Raw genomic sequence first — 24,596 nt, 5'->3', positions numbered from 1 at the left:
TGACAGGCAGTTTAGGATGGTAGCATATCAAGGATGTCACATTTATGTGGGTCTTCTCCCAGGGGTGAGGTCTGGTGGCCACACAACCCGTGCAGGCTGCCAACTCTGAACAGATAATTCCCTTCTCAAACAGAACATAGAATTTTCTTGATGCCTACTAATTTTGTTAATTTCCTATTATAGGAGTGGGGAGAGAGGCTTATTTACTTAGACAGTTATTTTTATAACATATACCATATTTCAAACAAAACTAAAGCAGTAATAAACACCTATGTGCCCCCAACCTAGTTTTACCCTATCTTACAATTTAGTATATTTGCTTCACATACCTTTTAAAAAATGTTAACAGTTATGGTGGAATCCCCATTTACCCCTTCCCAATCCCAATCTCTTTCCTTTTAATCCCACTCCAAAAGGAACCACTATTCTGCATTAATTATATATAGGTCCATAAACAATATGTAACCTATGTTGCCTGCTTTAGGTAAATAGGTGGTCTCACGTTACATAAACCCTCCCCACCTTATTTGCTCATTCAGCAGCGTTCTAAGATTTTGTTCTGTTGATTTGTATTAACTCTAATTATTTTAATTGCTTTTGAATATACCACAGTTAGTATTTTTTGCTTCATTTGTACATTATTTTGCACATGTAGGTATTTTGAAACTTTTCCCAATTACAAAGAATGCTACTGTGTATGTTCTCATACCTTTCCCAGTGCTTATGTAGTGTACTTGTAATTCTGGGTATGGAATTGCTCAGTTATAGGCACCTCTTCAACTTTACTGCATGTGCTAAATTGACCCCAAGTGGTGTACCAGTTGTCACTCCACACCATCTGCCATATTTGGTATTGTTTGGTGAATGTTTGTTAGCCTGATGATTATGATGCAATGATTCATTATTTTCAGTGATGCTTCTTAATACTGTGTTGCTACACAAACTGCGGGGAAGGGCCTTGAAGTCTTCCGTGTAAAGTCCAGTGTTGTTACCCCAGACATGTTACTGACCTTCTTGAACCCCATTCCCTCACATCTACAAGTGGAAAAAAGAGAATTTAACTGACAGAGTTGTGTGGAGGATCCCATCAAAAATCATTTGTGACTATCTACCACAATGCCCTGTATATAACTGGTACTCAATAAAGTTACTAACTCAGTTTTCTCCCAGCCCCCTAACACATACCTAAAATAAGTATTGGAATATAAAAATATTTAAGATTTTTTTTTCTTTTTTGTATTTATTACTCAGAGATATCCAGTGGTAGAAAAGACAACGCAGAAGCCATAAGCGGTCACAGTGTTGAAGCAGATCCTAAAGAGGTGCATTTTAATAAACTCAAGTGTTTGATATTTTATACATAATATTTTCACTGTACACAAAGAAGGGCTTTAGAAAGGCTTTACTTCTTTGTATAAATTAAATATTAAATGGGTATACTGAGAGTTCCACATGTCACTTTTACCTGTATATGCCCTTTCAATGTTTAGGCAATTTGGCAGTTCCCAGGACTGTTTGGAAGTGCCCATGTTGTACAGTCAGAATGGTTTTTCATGCACCTTTCATCAACCCTAAGAAGTCCATTTTTAATAAGCCACTAAGACAGTAGAAAAATACTAATTGTGATGTGCCATCAGTTGTAAGATATATATAGCTTGACTTCAGAAATGGTGAAATGATAAATAATTTTTTTAAATGCGTTTTAGAATTATTGAAATATAGTATGTAGCTAGAAACAGCATGTTTTGTATGAATTTGCATTCAAACCCAGAAAAGAGACTAAAGCTTACAAAATTAGTCTAATCCAAATCTAAATATCAAGTGTTCTAGATTTTTTTTCTTTTTTTTTTTTTTTTTGAAACAGTCTCCCCCTGTTGCACGGGCTGGAGTGCGGTGGTGTGAACGCTTCTCACTGCAAGCTACGCCTCCGGGGTTCACGCCATTCTCCTGCCTCAGCCTCACAAGCAGCTGGGACTACAGGCACCCGCCACCAGGCCCAGCTAATTTTTTTCTGTATTTTTAGTAGAGACGGGGTTTCACCGTGTTAGCCAGGTTGGTCTTGATCTCCTGACCTCGTGATCCGCCCACCTGGGCCTCCCAAAGTGCTGGGATTACAGGTGTGAGCCACCGCACCTGGCCAAGTGTTCTAGATTTTAAAAAAATTTATATATCAACTTATTCCAAAGGTTAGAATCTAGTACAGTGTGCTCCTGTTTCAGTTTATTTGAATCAAGATTCTACGGCCTTTGATATAGTCATTCTTAATTCCAGGTTGAAGAGGAAGAAAGGCATATGCCTAAAAGAAAAAGAAAGCAGCATTATCTCTCTTCAGAAGATGAACCAGGTATTTATATTTATGTTTCTGTTTTAGACATCTTTGAAAATCATTATTTTTATATCCAAAAGAGTGAGCCAAAAACATAGAGAATTTTTGAGGATAGTAACTCTCTACTTCACAAGTCTTGAGGCTAATTTGTTTCTAGACTGGCTTGATACCTCCGGAGTCCTTTCTGGACCCCAATCTAGAAACTAGATTGTTTCCTGCAGAAGACCCAACCGCTGGATCTCAGACAAAGACAGGCTCTCTCTGGAACCACACCCTGGGGCCCAGCCAGGTGCCACTACAGTCTGTATTTTATATCATAAGCAGATGCCCTACAGAGCTAGTGAAGCACTTTAGTCCAAAAGTGCCTCTAACACCCATTCTGTGCTTCATACTGTTGATTTTCTCATGGTCTGTAACGGTGCCCTCTAGTAGAACTACAGTGATAGAAGTCTTGTACATTTATTTTGTCTAATACAGAAGCTACTAGCCACATGTCACTATTGAGCACTTGAAAGTGGTCAGTGGAAATGAAAGACTGAATTTTTGATTGTTTTTTAATTATTTTATATTTCAGTAGCCAGAGTGGTTAGTGACTATCATGTTGAACAGTGCAGTGACCTTTAATACTTGACACAAAGGAGAAGTTCAATACTTGTTGAATGACTACATGAGAAAGAATGAGTGAAGAATGAAATATTTATATTTTATATTATTTGGTAGCAATTTAATGAGTTCCTGATGTATTCAGATACTATCCATGGTACATTATACACATTCCCATTTAATCTTTACAATAAACCTGTAAGTTAGGTGGTGTTGTCATCTTATAGATAAAGAGATTAAGGTTCTGAAAAATTACGACTTTATCTTCACCACATAAATCTGATTCCAAAGCCCATGGTCTCAATTGCTAAGCTATACCTCTTAGGTGGTAACTCATTTAGAAAGTTAAAGTATCTCTGGAAACTATACGCTAAGCCCTTCCCATAGAACCCACTACTTCATTGGTGTCATGTGAACATATGGGGATTTTTGTATTTTGTTTTATTTTTACTTTGCCAGGGCGAAAGGCAAGTGTTCAGTGCTCAAATCACATGATATTATAAATATAGAGTAACTTTTGGCTTCTCTGTATCACAGGCCTAAGAAAGAAGGCTCAAACAGTCTTAAAATAGAACTATGCATTTCATTTTTCATTTAGCTTTTGTTCCTTTGTGATTCTGTCTAAACTGATTTACAGATGATAATCCAGATGTCCTGGATTCCAGAATAGAAACAGCACAAAGGCAGTGTCCTGAAACGGAGCCACATGACACAAAGGTATTTTTTCCACATATTAGTTTTAAGTTTTGGGTGGGGGTAGGGAGGCCTAATTACAGCATTGTAAATACTTATTATAATATTTTTTTCATTTTACTATCCCTCTTTATATGTCTCTAATAATAATCACTTTATTATAAAAGGTGTCTTTTTTAATCTCCTCTCAAAAATCAAATGTTGCACTTTATAATTCTTAAACTGCAAGATCGTGTTAATTATTACAATTTAGATATAACATTGCTTAGGTTTTTGTTCAGTAGTAGTATTGATTTCTTGAGGTTTCTAAATGCTTTCTTCCAAAAGTATAATGTGCTTTATCACAGATATACTTGCACCAAAATATTGAAATACAGTTATTATTAGTACTCTGCTCTCTAGCTTACCTCCTGTATTAGTCTGTTCTCATGCTGCTAATAAAGACGTACCTGAGACTGGGTAATTTATAAAGGAAAGAGGTTTAATTGACTCACGGTTCCACATGGCTGGGGAGGCCTCACAATCATGGTGGAAGGCAAAGGAGGAGCAAAGTCACGTCTTAACATGACAACAGGCAAGAGGGCATGTGCAGGGGAACTCCTCTTTATAAAAGCATTAGATCTCAGGAGACTTATTCACTGTCAGGAGAACAGCACAGGACAAACCTGCCCTCCGATTCAATTACCTCCCACTGCATCCTTCCCACTACAAGTGGGGATTATGGGACCTATAATTCAAAATGAGATTTGAGTGGGGTCACAGCCAAATCATATCACCTCCTGCCTCTAAAATCTGGGTACTCTAAGGATTGGCCTCACCCATTGCCTTTTTTCCTATGGTTTTATTTTCATCTTATGACTCACAGAACCTCCTCACAAATTTGTATTTGTGTTCTGCCGTCTCTTGTTGTAGGCCCAGATTTTTTCATTCCCTACTAGATACCTCTTCTTGGGTGTTCTTCCATTTCTGAGACTCAGTACTCTAAAATTTCTCATTATCTGTCTAAACTAGTTCCATCTTTTCCTCTCTCTTTCCCTAATTTATATTTTTATAAATTATTAGACGCCTTATTCCAAAAGTGTTTAAGTCCAGTTATGAAAATATTTGAGCTGACTTCCAGTTCTCTAAAACCAGACTTTGGTCTCTTTTTTTCCCCAGTAACCGAAGAACGAAATAAAAAGTAGGAAAAGGTTTAATAACCTAAGAGGGAAAGTGGCATATTGTCCTGAATTTTAGTTGGTTGTGACCAAAGGAAGAAACAGGCTCTTAAACTATCCCTCACCCTGCCCTGTCCAAAATCAAAAATCCTGAGACAATACTTCTAAATTTGAAGAAAAGCAGATTGAAGGGGTATCATTTTATTTTCTCTTAAATTTCGTGATTTTTTAATGTTAAATTTAAATAAAATCAATTTATTTTCATTAAGCAGTTTTATAGACACAGTATTTTCAGTTACTACGGAAGAATGTTACATGGAAAGCTGTCTGCAATAGCATTTATTTAATATCATCTTAATATTAGTAATTTTTGGACAGTAAATTGGGAGTGATTTCATCATTTCTGTTAAAGTTTTCTGTGTAGTAAATATGTACCATTTTATAAAATCAATAAAGTCATTATTCTAAAATGTGTATAGTAAGACCAAAAGAAGACCAAAATTGAATACGTGAAAAAATTCCAGGCACTGGAAAAATAAAAGCAAGAAATAAAAAGTGAGTTGCATGCGTGTCATCAGGATCTGATTAAGTGCTTACAGGACCAAGTGTTGGCTCTGAAAGAGCCAGTTCAAAAACAGAAATGCAGTTCGTCCAATGGTTTGAAGACTTTTGTGCAGGACATCTTCAGCCCACTATATGAAACAGATAAAAGTGTAGATGTTCTGGCTGAAATGAGGGAGAAGACCCCAAAAACTTCTGCCTGCTCCTAAACTCCCTCCAACACACACACACACACACACACACACACACACACACACTCTCTCTCTCTCTCTTTCTCTCCCCGCCACACACACACACATGCTGCCTCTCTCCATCTCACACACTCTCTCTCTCTCTCACACACACACACACACACACAGAGCACTCGAAGAGGTCCTGAGCTGAAAATGGCAGTGCAGCATGAGTGTCTCAGTGAAGCCTCAGTGTTGATGTGTTGATAACAGAGCAAATAGGTTTCTCCTTGGCTTTCCCAAACGAGTTGACCTTCCATCCTCTAAATCAACACCCTCCCAAATTGGGTGTACAACAAGCCATCAGAATGTGAGAAGAAATGGTAGAACCACAATTTATATATGCCTTTTATCTAAAAATCTTAAAAAGTAATCTCTACTAATATTTACTGTATAGATTATTGGCCCTGGTGCCATCACTGAAAGTGAGCTCTCCTCTGACATCACCTGTTAGTCTTGCACATTATTGCATGTCTTGGACCTAGTTATGTAGTACTGTCAAAGTACCTTAAGGGTAGCTGGGAGTCCCACAACACAGAGGACTTGAGAATGAGCCCCTCACTTGTTTGTTCACTTTCAGCATTATATGACTTAATAGTTTACAGATGCTCAACTAAATGAATTTGCAGAGTTTGTTTACCTTGTTTTAATTGAATTGACCCTCCCAATACCGACACTGGTTTGAGGTTTTGGCAAAAATAACCACAACAAAAAACCCCATAAGACAAAGATAATATTTGTATTGCAGATACAAACAAATAATAAGAGAAATGGCTGAGCTGACACTTCTTTTACTAGGAAGTAGCAGAAGCTCTGTGTCATCCTCATTGTTAGGTAAAAAAGAATGAAGATCTAAACATATGTGACATGAAGTGGGCCAGAAATTCCACTGTTTCAGTAGACTGTGTGAAATGTGGAATTGCTTTTATATCCATCCCCTTCCAGTCCCTGAAAGGCTATATCAAAACCCAATGACATTGAATGCATCCAAGTAGGGAAATCGGGGGTGAGGGCATTTCATTATAGACCCCTTTAAATTTTGAACCACAAGAATATATTTCTATTAAAAAATAAGTAAAATTAACATTAATAGAAATGAGGATTTACAATTTTTTATAATGGGCCATTAAAGTAAAATTAAAGCTTTAGTTTCCTATTTCATCTTGATCTTATTCTACTTCATGTATTTTTGTTTATATACTATATTAGTATTATAGTTGAAACATTTTGGCATTTCATGCTGAGAAGTTTCTTGCCACTATGGGGGGGATAATTTAATTGCTGAAAGATCACTGCTCCAAGTCAGCCCATCTGGATACCCAGAAATTCCCTTTGGTACCTCCCAAATTATTGCTTCCCCACATCTCTCCCCTCCATCACTCCACAAAGATAAATATCTGTTGCCAATATCTGCCCATTCTTCCTTTGGAGTTTGTCTTAAAAAGACAAAATCCAAGTAGAGGAAGGAGAGGAACAATTTCTATTTTGCAGGAAAGAAAATGGCCTTGATATTTTATACTTGAACCTTATCTCATGCTTTTCTGTTCTCAGAATGTTTATTTTTTTATAGTCTCACTAGCAGCAATAATAGTTACACTTCAAAAACATTTTCCAAAAACTATCCTTAAAAAGAGCTAGGAAGTTTTTTTGAAATAGAAAGGCAAACTTGTGTGGAGAGGATGAATGGACGAAGGCTTCAGTTTGAAGAAGGTTCTAGTCTTTTTCAACTTCTCTATAGGAAGAGAACTCCAGAGATTTGGAAGAATTACCTAAAACCAGTTCTGAGACAAATAGCACTACCTCAAGGGTCATGGAAGAAAAAGGTGAGTAAAATATCTGCTTGGGTAAGTTGACTGAGCCTTCAAAGCAGCCAGCATATCTCTCAACCGAAACGTCTATTTTGCTCATTTACTTTTCCTGTGTAATAAAGTGCCTCATGCTTAAGATTAATAGGGCTAGGGAATCATTTTTAATTTGGATCCTGCTATACCCAAAGTGTGCTGTTTACTAGTCACCCAAACTCAGGCTTGTTAATTTTGATGATAGAAACATGAAAATGGAATGTGTGGTTATGTGTGGCTGCAGCTGTGTAGGTCACCTGGGTAAAGGTGGGGAAGGCTGACCATAGTCACTAGCAGTGAACAAAGTTCTTCCTTTTCTACAGATGAATATAGCAGCAGTGAAACTACTGGTGAAAAGCCAGAGCAGAACGATGATGACACCATAAAATCTCAGGAGGTGAGATGTGCTTTTCGTATTTATTTGTTCACAATTATTTAAGCACTAACCAAATTAAATTCATTAAATACTGTTATCTTGAGTTTTTCTTAAGTACTTTGAAGAAGCTGCGGTTTTTTTAGTGCAATGGAACACGATTTCATACAGTGCATTTTATCAGTGTCATTTTGATTAATTTTGTTCTCTTCATCTTTGTTTCTTCAAAACATTTGTATGAGACCCACTTATGTCATAGCCAGATAGGATCAGCTTAGTGCTCTACATCAGCGGCAATGTCAGGTTCCTGGCCTGGCAAAGCTGAGCTGCCAGGCCAGGCACATGGCAGCAAACAGGAGGCTGTCTGAGCCATGGAGTCCAGCTAGGATGAAATAGGAACAGCAGCAGGGTGTGCAGAAGGCATGCAGGGAATACTCGAGGGGACCTAGTTCATGAGGCAAGGTCATGGATTCCTGGAGGCTGCATGCACAGACAGAGCATCCCAGCCCTGCCCGCTGTAAGCCCATAGATTTTCAGGGAGCCTGTGGAGCAGAGAATTGCAGTGGCTTGAGACTGAGCACCATAAATCAAGAGACACAGCCTGTGCACTAGCCAGGTCTAGATAACCATTGCCAGGTTTGCCCATTGTTAAATCATTTGTTATTGTTCTCACTTCTGTCTGTATGATATATTCAGTGGACCCCTTTATTTTTTATAAGGGTATCATTTGGTCACAACTAACTTGGGCCAAATCCCAATTTAAATGGACACACATACTTACTACAGAAGTAAAAGGTTACACTTTGATTACTTCATTGTCTCAAAATCCTCACGGCTCCATTAATTTATGACAGTTAGTGATATTTATCAGGTTGAAGAAACAATGGTGAGATCAGTAAATAAAACACTAAGCCCTACATCACATATTTTTAAAGTGACAAAGCTAGGATTTGAGCTCTCTTAGACAGGAACTCTAAATCTGATTTTTGAGAAAACTTTGTATAATAAAGGATAAAATTTTTTTCTTATTGCTGTTGTTGTTTTTTATTTCCCCCTTAGGAAGATCAGCCAATAATTATTAAAAGGAAAAGAGGAAGACCTCGCAAATACCCTGTAGAAACAACGTTAAAAATGAGTAGGTACTTGGTGTGTTTTCAGTTCACACACAAGAAATTTTCGAACCGATTTTCTAAGTGAACTTTTTTTTTTTTTTAGAAGACGACTCCAAAACAGATACTGGCATTGTCACTGTAAGTAATTGCAAAACATGACAATTTCAAATACTTGCTCTTAACCTGAAAAACGGTATAATGCAATATCTAGTATTTTGAACTTTATTTTTTTAAGTACTTGAAAAGCTTTAAAAGACTGAGTAACCATTCATATATTTTGATTACTAGTATCTTTGTGTAAACAGAGTTATATTAGTTGTTCTTCATTCTGATTCCATTCTAATTCAGGAGTTTGATTATTTAAAAATTATCTAGGGATTTATCTTCTTGTGGCCACCCTTGGTTAAAATATACAAATTAGCTATTTTATATGATTTTGAGATAGTGGCTTCTTTATAGAGACTTGTGAGTTGTCTTGCCATCTTACTACTTTCTTTGGAATTCTTTTTGACCTAAAATATTCACTGAGCTCAGTACAGGAAACTCCTTAGTGATATTTTATGTTTGAACGTTCTTTATCTTTGACCCTGACGTATACCCACCAAAATCATTGTATCAGGATTCCATCGCATGCATTTCAATGGATTATTATAAGGAGGACATTACAAGAAGAGCATTGTAAGGAGGACAGACGTGTATTCACTGACCTAACAAAAGAACATGGGATTCAAGCCTCAGCTTTGTCACTTATCCCGAGACCTGTGACTTAGGGCCAATCATGGGACCCTCTGGTGACTCAGTTTCCTTGAATGTGAAGTGGTATGATGCCTGCAGTCCTTATCTCATAGAATTATTATAAGACAAAACCAGAGAAGCACATGTGAATGCATTTAGCAACATGTAAAATGGTTTGCCTTGGGAAACATTAACCACAGTGGCCATGCTGCGTTGCCTCACTTCTCATCCTGTAGCATCGCAAAAGGGAAGTTACTTATTGGAAAGTCTGTATTTATAAGCTCAGGCATCCATGTTTGCTAGGTATACTTAATCAATTACAGAAAATAGGTCTCAAATATGCCTATGTAAATAAAGATCCTATACCACCTTTACATCATTGATTGCATTTCTATGTGATGATTATAAACTGCTGATTTAAAATTTTTTTTTGTTTGTTTATTTAAACATAGGTAGAACAATCTCCATCTAGCAGCAAACTGAAAGTAATGCAAACAGGTATGTACCTACAGCATTCCTCTGTGTGTTATCTGAGGGAGGGGCAGGAGAGGCTGGCTGTTGGAGAAGGTTTGGAACTTCCATTCTGCCTCTCATTGAAGTGGGTGGCCCCCTTGGTAAAAATAATTGTCCTTGTATCTGGGAGAGACTGTATCTATTGGCTTACAGAGCCCAGGACTCAAGAATTGAAATTGTTTTGACTATTTTTCTCCTCATTCCAAGGAGAAGAATATATTCCAAAATGTTGATAATGATTAGCTCTGGAGGGTGGAATAATGGGAGCATTCCATATTATTTGTCAATATTGCCTGCATTTTCCAGATATTTTTTGCAATGTGTATGTATGCATTTTGTGGTCTAAAATTTTTTACATAAAACAAGAGGCGCCATTAGTGAGCTTTGAAGTGTTGATATCAACAACAAAGATTAATGTGACAGCTATTTTGTATCAAATAAATAGTATGGTCAGATTGAGAAAGTACATATTCTGATCAGCAAATAAAGCAAATAGGTAATATAAAGTTGTTTCCACATTTAACTATGTGTGATCGTACTTCATTTTTTCTTGTGTCTTGGTAAATTAAGGTTCATTTATTTTTTGAAAGAGGAAGGAGATTCTGCACGTTTGGTCTTAACCAGTTTTTATTAATAATTTTGTAGTATTTTGAATCCATACAAGAAATCTTTATAACTTCAGTCCCCTTTAAGGACTCCAATTAAAGCTGTGTTATTCAGAATGTTTTCTGAGTATGGGTAAAATGATGACCATTTTAAGACAGTCCTCTTTGTTGACATTTCTATTGGATTAACTTTTTCATCTTCATTGGTATTTTAAACTTGCAAAAAAGGACAACTACTACAGTCACTAAAAAGAAGTACCTTTGAGTTTTTGAGTGCCTGATGAACATCCCCATAATTTCAGCTTCAACTAGTGCATTGAACTAATCTTTACTTTTCTTACCATGATACAGTCTCAGAAAATTGTAACATCTGCAGAAAGCAAATGCATAAAGAATGTATGTATGCACCCTACAAACAGGTCATAAAATGTACTTTTTTAGCTACCATGATGTATTTGGAGTCAAAAGAATTCTACCTGTCACTCTACTTGTTAGTTATGCGACTCTAAACAAATTACTCAAGCCTGGTTTGTTCAGACTATAGGCTGGGATCATAATACTTGCAGAGCTACATTGAAATTGAAAAGTCCGTATTAGCCAGGTGTGGTGGCTCACACCTATAATCTCAGCACTTTCAGAGGCCTCCACAGGAGAATCACTGGAGCCCAGGAGTTGGAGGCTGCAGTAAGCTATAATTGCACCACTGCACTCTAGCCTGGCCAACAGAGCAAGACCCTGTCTCATAAAAATAAAATAAAAGTACCAGTTATATATCCTTATTCAAAATGCCTAGGACACCAGAAGTGTTTCAGATTTTGAATTTATTCAGATTTTGGAATATTTGCATTTCCCAGTTGAGCATTCCTAATCAAAATTCAAAATGCTGCAATGGCATTTCCTTTGAGGGTCATGTTGGTGCTCAAAAAGTTTTGGATTCTAGAACATTTTAAATTTTGGATCATCAGATTAGGGATGCTCCGCCTGTATATCATTCCAACTTGCAGTTACTGGTACATATTGTGGGCTCCTTATATGCCCCCTTTTTTCTTCTTTTTGGGGGTCAGAACATTTAAGCTGAAAGAGAATAAGAGTAGTCTAACCCAGCCGGGCGTGGTGGCTCACACCTGTAATCCCAGCACTTTGGGAAGCCAAGGCAGGCAGATCACCTGAGGTCAGGAGTTCAAGAGTAGCCTGGCCAACATGGTGAAACCCCGTCTCTACTAAAAATACAAAAAATTAGCTGGACATGGTGGTGGGCACCTGTAATCTCAGCTACTCAGGAGGCTGAGGCAGGAGAATTGCTTGAACCCAGGAGGCGGAGGTTGCATTGAGCCAAGATCACGCCACTGCACTCCAGCCTGAGTGACTGAGTGAAACTCTGTCTTAGAAAAAAAAAAAGTAGTCTAATCCAACTTCTTATTTTGCAGCTGAAAAAACTGAGGGTCAGCAAATTTAAATAAAATCTGAAATGAAAACTTATGTTTCGTGACTCACAATCCAATGTGATCTCTGCTAGGTATTCTGATTCTATCTTTGCTTGACTGATACAAGATAATGATGAGATGTATAACAATGTATTAATACTGATACATTGACAGACAAGCCAGGCTGATTGTTGAAATTTAAATTTACAGTAATAAAATATTAATGCAGAGATTTCCCTTTTCTTAAAGATGAATCCAATAAAGAAACAGCTAACCTACAAGAAAGAAGTATAAGCAATGTAAGTGTTAAATTTCTTATCAAGATATGTTGTTTAGAAATCAACTTAAATGCTCAGCTGACCACCCTTTTGACTTTAATTTTATTGCTTCTAGGATGATGGTGAAGAAAAAATAGTAACAAGTGTGCGTCGGAGAGGAAGAAAACCCAAACGTTCTCTCACTGTATCAGATGATGCTGGTATGTTTCTAGCAAATTCTTAATAAGTCTTATTGTTTCAAAACCACCTTTTTAAAGAGTTTTTCTTTGAATGAGGAAAAATCCAATGGTTACAGCTAATATTAATATTATATAAATATGTGTGAAATAGGTCTAATCCCATGTCAGAAATGGTACATCCCAGATGCTTTTCTAAGTACATGTCAATTTTTTATGAACGCTGGCTGTGAACTGCATATGTAAACTATCCAAAATGTGTTTGAGATTAAGTTAAACAGTTGTGAATTGCAAGTGCTGAAACAAAAAGGAAGTGGAAAACCATTTCTCTGCCTCCAAGTCCCTAATATCCTAAGTTCTAAACTCCATGACTCTCTCTCTTGGAAGTATCTTTGGGAATTGTAAAATCCAGGTGTTACCCTTCTATTTGAACAGAATCCTCAGAGCCAGAAAGAAAACGCCAGAAATCAGTTTCTGATCCAGTGGAGGACAAGAAAGAGCAGGAGTCTGATGAGGAAGAGGAAGAAGAGGAAGAGGACGAGCCTTCAGGAGCCACCACAAGATCCACCACCAGATCAGAGGCTCAGAGGTAATGGGGGCAGCACAGAGCTGCCAGAGACCTTCACCAGCTTCTCCATCTGAAAACTGCTCTGGGTTTCCTGGGATTCTCTTTGAACTGAATCATTCATGCTGCAGTGGAAGTTCTTCCCTTTCATTTTTATTGTTAGCAGTGGGCACATAGTTCTTGGAGAACACATTTTCTGTCCTAAACCATTTTGGGGGATTGCCTCAAAGTCTTTACCAGGTTTTAAATGCCTATTTGGTGGAACCCATTCAATTCGTTACAAATATTTTTTGAGCATCTGCCATCCTTCAGATGTCGTATTGAGCACCATTCATGAATATGGACATACATAAAACATCATCCCTGCTCTCAGCATACTTAATTCAACCCAGAAAGCAGGAGGAACCAGGCCCACGCACCACCGTCATCACATGCATCTCACCAGTGCTATGCAATAGGTTGATCATAGGAAAGTGCCCAAATTTGACCATTTTTGAGGTAATTTCATATATTTCCCAAAATGTGTTCTCTCAAGCCCTATCGTAGCCAGAAACCTCTGAGAAAAAGAGTACCACGGTCAGATGAGTTTGGGAATGTCACTGAATTCTCTCTCCTTCCTCAGTTACATGTTCATTAAAATATTAAGGGTTTGGCAAACTCCAGGGCTGGGCGCGGTGACTCACGCCTGTAATCCCAGCACTTTGGGAGGCCAAGGCAGGCGAATCACGAGGTCCGGAGATCGAGACCATCCTGGTCAACATGGTGAAACCCCGTCTCTACTAAAATACAAAAATCAGCCAGGCATGGTGGTGGGCGCCTGTAATCCCAGCTACTCGGGAGGCTGAGGCAGGGGAATTGCTAAACGTGGGAGGCGGAGGTTGCAGTGAGCTGAGATGGCTCCACTGCACTCCAGCCTGGTGATAGAGCAAGACTCCATCTCAAAAAAAAAAAAAAAAAAAAAAAAAAAAGGGTTTGGCACACTCCTAAAGGAAAGAAGCCTGTTGAACTTTGTTTAAACAAGCATTATTTGCTGATACCACTTTTCTGTTGTTGGCCTATATCATTATACCTGTTCACATCATCCAGTGTTCCTTTCCCCATGGCACGTTTGAGAAATGGTACATAACTGTATTGTCTCATCCTAACCGTTAATCACTTTCCCAAACATGAATATTTTCCAGGCTGAGCACGGTAGCTCATGCTTGTAATCCCAACACTTTGGGAGACCAAGATGGGAGGATCACTTGAGCCCAGGAGTTTATGAGACCAGCCTGGGCAACACAGGGAGACCCCATCTCTACAAAAAAATTAGAAAATTAGCTGGGCATGGTGGCATGCACCTGTAGTCCCGGCTACTTGGGAGGCTGAGATGGGAGGATCGCTTGAGCCCAGGAGCTTGAGGCTGCAGTGAGCTGTGATCGCACCACTGCACTCTAGCCTGGGTGACAGTGAGACTCTGTCTCTGAAAAAATATATATTTTTTAAATTTTTAATTAATGTGATTTACAAGCTATTAATCTTGGTATCATCTTGTTTAATTTCATTATTCAAGATTAATCAAAAAGTTCAGGAAGATTTATTTCAAAAATAACACTAACAGCATAATATAATAGTATCTTGTGTTTACATAAAGAACTAAAATCGGGGCTGGGCACAGTGGCTCACGCCTGTAATCCCAGCACTTTGGGAGGCTGAGGCCGGCGGATCACGAGGTCAGGAGTTCGAGACCAGCCTGGCCAATATGGTGAAACCCCATCTCTACTAAAAATATAAAAAATTAGCTGGGTGTGGTGGCACGTGCCTGTAATTCCAGCTACTTGGGATGCTGAGGCAGGAGAATCGCTTGAACTCGGGAGGTGGAGGTTGCAGTGAGCCGAGATCACGCCATTGCACTCCAGCCTGGGTGACAGAGTGAAACTCCCCGTCTCAAAAAACAAAAACAAAAAAATAACAAAAACTTAAAATCAATCTGTTTCTAATTCCTCCAAACTTAACACAGTATTAGCCATTTGTGCCATGGTTTGATTTCTCAAAGAATCAGATTTTAGAGCCAAAGGACTCTAGAAGCTCACACGGCTAAAGTTATAAGGTGGTCTCATATTTGTTTTTTTAGGTGGAGCAGCTCAGATAAATAGAAAAGAAGTCACAGAATCCAAATTGCTGCTGCTAGGAGAGGGTGAGGGTGCTGGAGCCCAACACCCATGCATTTGGGTATAGCATCCATCCCACCAGAATTACTGCTTCCCTTTAAAACAGTTGTGGAAAGTAGGGCTCAACTCAGAGAAAGTTCCATAGGCCTTCTAGCCATCTTCGAGTGAGTGTCTAGAAATTGCTCTCAGATTTGCCTTTTATAAATTCTTTAAAAATAAATCTTATTTGATTTATATGGTTCTGTAATCACCTGGATTATCAAAGCTCTTCCTTCATGCACTTTATAATATAAACTTTTGATTTACAAATGAGTTGTTTTCTCTCTAGTTTAGGTTCCTTGGCATTGGTTGATCAGTCCCAGGGCTCTGGTGTCTTCATAATTTTACAAATTGTCTGAGTTGGGTGGGCTCTCAGTGGTCATGTAGTACCAATAGCCAGTCAGTGCCTGAGTCACTGCACCTGCAGCTCCTCTGAAAGGGTCTTCTTGCTTTTGCATGGACCTCAGTGGCAGGGAAAGCCACATCCTCCTTAGCATTCTCTGACTTGTGTTCAGTAGAAGCCGGCCTCCCTGTGGCTTCTACTCTTGATTCTAGTTCGACTTTCAGAACCTTCTGTCTAATTTTCCCTTACGTATTTGAGGGCAGCTTCCAGGTCTTCTCTGCTTGCTTATTGAGCCCCTTCATCATCCCTGTTTGTGCTCATCAGTTACCTTTATCCTCTTTTAGAAGCAAATGTGCAGCTGGGCGCAGTGGCTCATGCCTGTAATCCCAGCTACTCAGGAGGCTGAGGCAGGAAGATTGCTTGAGGCTGGGAGTTCGAGACCAGCCTAAGCAACATAGCAAGACCCTCTTAAAAGAAAAAATTAAATTAAATTAATAAAAAATAAAAGAGGCCACGCACAGTGGCTCACACCTGTAATCCCAGCACTTTGGGAGTCCAAGGCTGGTGGATCACTTAAGGCCAGGTGTTTAAGACCAGCCTTGCCAACATGGTGAAACCTCATCTCTACTAAAAGTACAAAAAATAGCCGAGCATTGTGGCAGACTCCTGTAATCCCAGCTACTTGGGCAGCTGAGGCAGGAGAATTGCTTGAACCCGGGAGGTGGAGGTTGCAGTGAGAAGAGATTGTACCACTGCACTCCAGCCTGGGTGACAGAGCGAGGCTCCTTCTCGAAAGAAAGAAAGAAAGAAAAGAAAGAAGGAAGGAAGGAAAGAAAGAAAGAAGGAAAGAAGGAAAGGAAGGAAGGAAGGAAGAAAGAAAGAAAAGAAAGAAAGAAGGAAAGAAAGAAAGAAAGAAAGAAAGAAAGAAAGAAAGAAAGAAAGAAAGAAAGAAAGAAAGAAAGAAAGAAAGAAAGAAAGAGAGTGAAGCAAACTCTGTATACCAAGTGTGGTCTAATGAATCCAGAAGAGGACTGTTCTACCTTATTTTCTGGATATTGTTCTTCAGTGTGCATCCTCATTACTGAGCCTCAAATTGAAAAATACACCAGCTAAACAAGTTCCTTTTTCAGAGTTTTTACTGGAATCAGAATTCCTTATCTGATTCTTGTGCAGTTGACTACTTGGGCCTTAACACTTAGCCTTGTGAATTGTACTTTCGTTAATCTTGGCCCTTTATTCTACCCTGATGAGCTCTTTTGTAATCTTTATTTTGTCGGCCAGTATATTTTCTGTTTTTCGCAGATACATCTTTTTTCTAAATCAAAATAAAATATCATGCACAGTAAGAACAAAGATAGTGTCACACAAGCAGAGGTAGTTGTAGATGACATTAAGATCGACTTATCAGCAGTGGTCAGGAAAACCAACCATTTTTCTGATTTTAGTTCCTATTGTTCTGACTTGCCCACAAGGAGCCTCATACTTCCTACAGAGTTCCAGGGACTGGAGTATTCAGTGCTACCATTGCCCAGTGTTTCTATAATCTGTTTCAGAAAGCAACATAGCAAGCCATCTGCACGTGCAACATCCAAACTTGGCAGCCCAGACACAGTTTCTCCTAGAAATCGCCAAAAATTAGCAAAAGAGAAGTTACCTACCAGCGAAAAAGTTAGTAACTCTCCCCCATTAGGAAGGTAAGTCCCTGCTTACACTTCAAGTCATTTTTAACCCCCTAAGACTATTTTTGGTACAATAATGCTTTCTTCCTAATTTCCTTTAAGATTTTGTCTCACCAAATAACTGTTTTTGGGGATCATTGGTTTCCAAGAAGAATAGGAAGGAATGCAGAAGGTGTCTGTGTGGCCTCACCAGTCTGGCCTTGCCGCAGTGGACTGCCACACAGGCTTGTCCTTGACACCTGTGAGCCTTATCTGCCTTCTCCCATCCACCAAGACCAAAGGCAAGGCAGTGTGGTAAAGCATTTAACAGCCCAGAATCATTTCTGTTTTAGCTAGAGCATTGGAGAGGTGATGAGGTGATAAAGCTTCCTCTTTCAGGCACGGCCCCTGCCAGCTTACACCTTTCACTGCAGCCTTACTGGTCTTACTGCTTCCCAGAGGTGGTCCTGAGCCTTCCTTTCTTGCCTTTGCTTGAGCCAGTGAGGAGTGTCCTCACCACCAGCACCCCTAGTAAGTCAGATCCTTTCCGTCCCACTTCAGCCCATTTTCATCTCTTCTTGCTGCACTTCTGGTCAGTACTGGGCACTTGAGATGCCACATAGCATTGGCTTGGTATATTCCTTTTATTTACCCCTCTGAGCTCTAGGTTTCTTTCTTGAGATAGGAATTTGTCATACTTTCTATACATTATCATATTCAAAAATAAAAGACTCTTCACTGTACACAAAAACTGTTTTGACCTCTTACCACATTTTCATCTTCACAGCATACTTGTATGTATGTGCTGTTTTCCGCACATTCTAGAAATGAAAGCAAACTATAATGCCAGGCAGTTTCACATACATGCTCTCATTTAACCCTCAGTGAGTGAATTGTAATAGTTACTCTTATTTTATATGTGAGGGAAAGAATCTCAGGAAGGTTTCCATGCATACTACTCAAAATTGAACATGCAGTCAAATCACTTGAGGCTGCTGGTAAAATGCAGATCCTGGGTCTGTAAGTCTAGGCTGGGACCTGAGAGTTGGCATTTCCAACAAGCTCCTCAGTGACCAATGCCCCTCCTCACAGACCACATTCTGGGTGGACTAGAAGGGCCTGGATAAACTACGAAGCTCACATGGCTGGGGAGAAGCAGCCTGACTCAGAGCTTCTGTTGGCTGCCACTTGGCCCCCAGCACAATGCTGCGCATGGCACCTTTACTGAAGAGGTGTTCATTGAGTGGCTGGTGGCTTTCCATGGAAACAGTTTGAAATGGATTATCAACAAACACATTTTCAGTCATTGTCAACACATGTCAAAACCACATCATCTGCAACAATTTTTGACTCAGTTTATTTACTTTTGCTGTCAAACAAGAAACGGAAGACGTGTCTTCATATCACTAAGAGTCCCATTTCTCCATCTCCTGCAATTTTGGTTTTCCAAGTCTTTGATTCATTGACAGGACATTTACTGCCCGCTTCCCATGTGTTGGGCATTGCACTAGGCACTGGAGTTAGAAAAATGAATAAATCTCAGCAGCTGCCCTAGAGAATCATCATGTCTAATGGGAGAGATATATGTGTATAAGACTTTCAAACTTTTTTGGCAACAACCCACTATAAGAATATTTTGCAATACAGCTGGTGCTCACATTCCTGCTGCTGTAACTGAAACAAAATTTCATGAGTCAAATTTAATAGATGTGATACGAGTGGTATTTTCTGTTGTGTCCTATTAACATGTTGTTTTAAAATATTGATTGTAACTTGCAGTTTGAAAAAACACAGCAGATAAATCGCAATGGTAAATGCTGTGGTAAAGACCTAAAGTCTTCATATTAATAAAGTCGCATTTCTCTGTGGGGGATTCCAAAGATGGGGCATCTTGCTTTGTGATGTGGAAGGTGCAGGACTACAGGCCCAGATGGTGCACAAGTAGAAGGCAGAACTATAAAAGGCTCTGGATGATTTTCTCCTGAAAGCATCAGAGACCCAAGAGGAACTTCATACATCTCTAGGACAGTAACATGATTAATTGGAGTTTCCAACAAATAATTTTAATCACAGACTATATCAACAGGGTATGCTGGTGATAGGGAGATTGGTTAGAATGTTCTTCTGAAATTCCCGTGCCTTTTCTAACACAGGTATTTTCTGTAATACTGTGCTACGAAACATGATTTTGCACTTGGTCCAACCTAGATTGCAGTCCTGCTGTGTTCTTGCTAGTTGTTTGAACTTGGGACAGTCTGTATATTGGTGGGACCCGCTGTTGATGTCTTTGTTTTCTAGATGAAAGAACTAGGGCCCAGAGAAGGAAGTGGATTTGAGCACCATCAGCACCTAGAGTGTGGTAGAGCTGGAACCAGAGCACAGGCTTCAAACTTCTCTTCCAGTGTTTTGTGTTTGTGTGTGAGGTTGACAGCAAATAACCAGTTAGTTCAAGCTCTTCACGAGGTAGCTCCTTTTCGTGTATAAGTGTTACTGGGTTTTTCTCTTCTTAGCTGTCAAGTTCAAAACTCTTCTGTTTTTTTAAGGAACTCCCAAGTTATTTGAAGCAGCTGCTTTTAAACCTCACCATTGCCTTGACTTTGCTTAATGCAGGTCAAAGACACAGCTCTCCCCTTCTATCAAGCGCAAGAGAGAAGTCAGCCCTCCTGGGGCCCGAACAAGAGGCCAGCAAAGGGTGGAGGAAGCCCCTGTGAAAAAAGCGAAGCGATAATCCTGACCACTGCTGCCCTAGGCTTATGGAGGAACACGGTGGAGAGGAAAGAGACATGCCTTGGTGGCCATAGGCTTCTCTTTAACCAGGAAAAAGATATGCATGTGCTGTAAGTCCCTAGGTGCAAGCTTTTTCTTGTTATGTTTTAAACAGCTTTATAAACTATTGTTCATAGAAGATATTATGTACATTTATTTCAGATAAAGGACAATAAGTTTACTTTGTATCTGAACTCAAAACAAAGTAGTTGTATATTTTAACATTCAAAATTGGGATTTCCCAATGTGACACATCATGAATGCAAACCCCTCCAGCCCATCAGACGCCAGGCTGCCTACTGGTAATCTGTGTATAGTATATAAACATGTAAAAATAGGTTGTATTTTACTCTATGTATGATGCTAATCAATGAACACTTTATTTATTTTACAGAGAAAACTTATCTGTGAACTTTACTATATATCTGTTTATTTTACTTTATTATTTTTTTTTAAATAAAAAGGGTTTTAAATGCTATGCAGTCATTAGTAGAAAATTTTTTAGGACTCTGCCTGCCCTGTAACTATCTTAATATGATCTGGCAGAAACTCGCATGTATCCAAGTAAAGTAGTTTAGCTAAAGAAAGGTTCTTCATTGCTTTTCTGTTCACAGTTGTGGCTCTGTTTTTTAAGAATGTAACTTGTTTTTAAATTATACTTGCATCTGTGACTTTACTACCAGCCGCATTGACACAAAACAGGTTCTGGTTCAGGTAAAGTTGCGTCAGTCACCTGCAGCAGAAATCCCTCTTCATTCCTCTTCTCTGTGTTCATTCCTCTTCTGTGCTGTTCTGAAGCTTCTACCAGTACTCTTTCCATATTGTCTTTTTCAGTGAAGAGAAATGCATTCAAGATTAGGTCCCTCCTGTCTATCCAGTTTCAGGATTTTATGTTGTTTTATACACAATTATTTCAGTATAGAAACTGGCTTTATTGCCAAGTGTTTTTTTAAACATGTTTTAACTCTCATATGAGCAAACTGTCCAACTTCAGTTTTTCATAAGATTAAACTTCTTACGATCAAATTTGTCTCTTGCAATGATGTGATGAGTTGCCAAATAATTGAGATTATTTTAAAATGTTTTGTTCATATTCTTGTTTTATAATTAAAATTTACATTCAGTGTGTATGGTTTTTTTTTTTATTTTGACTCTTAATGTAAGGTGGATATTTCTGTCATTTTACATGGTTTCTTACTGAGATTTTATATATAAATTATAAAATGTTTACCAAAATTTGAGTGGTAAGAATTTTATTTGTGTGTTTTAAAATGTGTCTGCATGAAAACCATTTCTTCTCTCTAAATAATTGGTCTTAGCTGTATCATTCCATGCTCACATTCAAATTTGAGTCAGTGATGGCCTTTCTCAGTAGAACTGAACTCGGTAGAACTGAACTTGGAAGAACTGAACTTTAGATCCAGAAAGGCCATTAGAGATGAGGAACATGAGAGTTTCTCATTTTTATGTATATGGATGATTTTTAACCAAAACTCAAAAATCTAAAGTGATTTGTCTTAAAAGTAAGAAATGCAAATCAAAGCCACAGTGATGTACCATCTCACACCAGTTAGAATGGCTTTTATTAAAAAGTCAAAAAATAACAGATGTTGGCAAGAAAAGGGAATGCTTATACACTGTTGGTAGGACTGTAAATTAGTTCAGCTCTTGTGAAAAGCAGTTTGGAGATTTCTCAAAAAATTAAAATGAGTTACCGTTTGACCCAGCAATCCCATTACCAGGTATATGCCCAAAGGAAAGTAAATTGTTCTACCAAAAAGACATCTGCACTTACATGTTTATCACAGCACTACTCACAATAGCAAAGACAAGGAATCAACCTAGGTGCCCATCAACAGTGGATTGGATAAAGGAAATGTGGAACATACACACCATGGAATTCTCTGTAGCCATAAAAAGGAACAAAATCACGTCCTTTACAGCAACACTGATGCAGCTGCAGGCCATTATTCTAAGTGAATTTACTCAGGAACAGAAAACCAAATCTAAAATACAAAATATAAGTAAAAAATGTAAAAAGTAAAAGGGTAGAAGCTGAACTAGTTTCCAAGGTTCCTGATTCCTTTGGTCACAGTCTTTGCACTGTCAGTTTTAGATTGGTTCACCAGGAGTGCATTCTGAAATTGCAGTCTTACTGTGACACTGATGTTATTCAGTTTAGTAATGGCTGCTGTGGGCATGACCCTATAGGGACCGAGTAGTTGGAGTGTGAAGAAATGCTGCCTCTCGATAAAACTGGAACTAAATCGTGGAAATAAATGAAAAATTTTATGATGGGGAAGTCAGTTAGACCACATACCTTCCAATGGTTCTAATACAAGACTTTGGAAATAGGTGGAAGCAATTCTTAGTCATCACAATGATTTGCTACTACTAGTACCGAGCAGAAGGAAGGAGGTCAGGAATGCCAAACATCCTGCAATATACAGGACAGTCCCTGACTCCAAAAAAAAATATCCAGCCTAAAATCCAGTAGCTTCCCCTAACTCACTGAGAAGCACTTGCAGACCATCTCCAGATTTGACATTTCTCAGGCCTTGGCTTGTTACCACTGCCACTGCCTCACTGCTTCTCCATGAGCAACCTGAACAAGAGCCCATCTGCTCTTCCCAACCCAGAGTTGAGACAAGGCTAGGAGGATCACACAAGACTTAGTGAAGGCAGCAGCGTGCCCTGTGACTGAGGGCGATGTGGCTTACAACGATGGCCAGTTCCTCCTCAGTTGAAGTTGGTCATCCACAACCACAATCCTTCCCTGCCTGCTTCAGGCCTCTTTCCTCAGGGTGGTACCACTTGACCCCTACGACCTAGACTTTACTTAAATACTAGAATCTACTAACTGAGGTTTACCATAACCACACCAATTAGGAATGGCCATCAGGTAACACTCTTCTTCCCAGTGAGATCTCATGGCAAGTTGGTGGCAACACAGACTGAACTCTTTGTCTTCTAACCCCCAGGCCAGGGCTCTTTATATGAAAGCCCATGGGAGGGAGGCATTGATCTTTCCACCTCAACAGCAGGCTCACTGCTCTTAGGACCGTAATATATCAGAGCCCTTCCCCAAATATCTCTGCCAATGATAAAACCTAACTGATTTGAGGTCAGAGGGAGATAGTTCTAACTAGAAGAAATGCTGGAAAAGATTGCTTTTTTATTTTTTGGTTTTTTGGATTTTAGGATGTCTTGTTCATCATTTGTACAAGAGTACCTTACATTTACTAAAATTACTGTGTAGCTATCTTTGTATGACTTAAATCAAGAACAAGATGCTTTTCAGAATACACTGACAGACACTGTTCTCAGGGGAAGAAAATAGTTCTAGAACCAGCACTTTTCCCACTGAAACTGCTGTGCTGGGAAAGGACACATTTGTTGAGCTACTACTCTGCCCAGCACTAGGGGATCAAATGTTGGCTCAAGTCTCAAGGGCACAACCACATGAAGCAAACAGCTAGGCTGCACTTGCATTGTCACAGAACAGCAAACGGGAGAATACCTTCCTTAGAGAAGTAGGACAAAGGACTAACTCCTGGCAGATCAAGGGAGGAGTTTATTTTTAAAAGTCTAAAATGGAGTTTCAAGCAAGGTTGGAACCTAAAGAGAGTATTTTGGAAGCTGAAGAGGGGGACGACTGGAGACAATAATGGATGCCATTTTTACCAGTAAGTCAACCTTTCAGAAACTTCCTGGAGGAAGATACAGACAATACTATCAATATATCTTGGCATTACACAAAACACTAGTTCCAAGAGATGCTTCCTCACATGATAGCCCTTCTTGGAAGTTCATTATGCACATTAGCAAATATAAATTCTAAGAAATTATGAGAGGAATCAGGTTAACTTTGTTGAACCCAGAATTTTCCAAGGTTATTAAACCTTAGAATACCTGCTTTCTTTCCCTAAACCACACACACAGAAACTTAATTTAACATCCATGGAAATTGATGTTGCACAAAACTTTGAAAACCCTTAAGAGTTTCAGAATAGCCCTGTGAAAGAGTATCATACACCCAATTTCATAGTTGGGAGAGTTTAAGCACAAGGCCGTTACATAGCTTGCTTAAGAGCATACATGTGAAGCATCACTAGGATTGGAACCAAGGTCTTGTTTGCGGATATCCTCCACTTCATTCACCTAGCTAATGCCCACAACAGATCTAAATGGAAACAGCTTTCCCTTGACATTCTCTTGGAATATGTTTGATTTAAAAAAAAAAAAAAAAAAAATAGCAGTGGGCATGGTGGCTCACACCTGCAATCCCAGCACTTTCGGAGGCCAAGGCAAGCGGATCACTTGAGGTCAGGAGTTCGAGACCAGCCTGGCCAACATGCCAAAACCCCATTTCTTATGAAAATACAAAAATTAGCCAGGCGTGGTTGTGCGTGCCTGTAATCCCAGCTACCTGGGAGGCTAAGGTGGAA

At 39.1% G+C, this 24,596-nt stretch overlaps 1 protein-coding gene across 7 annotated transcripts in view; it reads left to right on the top strand.

Annotated features, from left to right (window-relative positions):
• Positions 1 to 21,384, top strand: part of BOD1L1 (biorientation of chromosomes in cell division 1 like 1) — a 60,791-nt gene extending 39,407 nt beyond the window's left edge. For 2 of the 7 annotated variants that reach the window (XM_016951350.4, XM_016951354.4), the window contains 13 exons: positions 1,252 to 1,322; positions 2,272 to 2,344; positions 3,567 to 3,646; positions 7,309 to 7,393; positions 7,735 to 7,808; positions 8,844 to 8,919; positions 9,000 to 9,034; positions 10,084 to 10,129; positions 12,423 to 12,472; positions 12,567 to 12,651; positions 13,063 to 13,216; positions 17,278 to 17,418; positions 19,993 to 21,384. In XM_016951350.4, coding sequence (XP_016806839.3) covers positions 1,252 to 1,322; positions 2,272 to 2,344; positions 3,567 to 3,646; positions 7,309 to 7,393; positions 7,735 to 7,808; positions 8,844 to 8,919; positions 9,000 to 9,034; positions 10,084 to 10,129; positions 12,423 to 12,472; positions 12,567 to 12,651; positions 13,063 to 13,216; positions 17,278 to 17,418; positions 19,993 to 20,110 — 1,088 coding nt within the window. In that variant the 3' untranslated portion in view covers positions 20,111 to 21,384. Of the gene's footprint in view, positions 1 to 1,251; positions 1,323 to 2,271; positions 2,345 to 3,566; positions 3,647 to 7,308; positions 7,394 to 7,734; positions 7,809 to 8,843; positions 8,920 to 8,999; positions 9,035 to 10,083; positions 10,130 to 12,422; positions 12,473 to 12,566; positions 12,652 to 13,062; positions 13,217 to 17,277; positions 17,419 to 19,992 lie in introns of those variants that run through there. The other 5 variants (XM_016951351.4, XM_016951353.4, XM_016951352.4 and 2 more) reach the window with 5 other exon arrangements.
• Positions 21,385 to 24,596: the final 3,212 nt, after the last annotated feature.

Source organism: Pan troglodytes, chromosome 3 (genome assembly GCF_028858775.2).
Source record: "Pan troglodytes isolate AG18354 chromosome 3, NHGRI_mPanTro3-v2.0_pri, whole genome shotgun sequence".
Taxonomy (NCBI): Eukaryota; Metazoa; Chordata; class Mammalia; order Primates; family Hominidae; genus Pan; species Pan troglodytes.
Note: the sequence above shows the minus strand (reverse complement) of the source record. Positions and strands in the feature narration are given on the sequence as shown.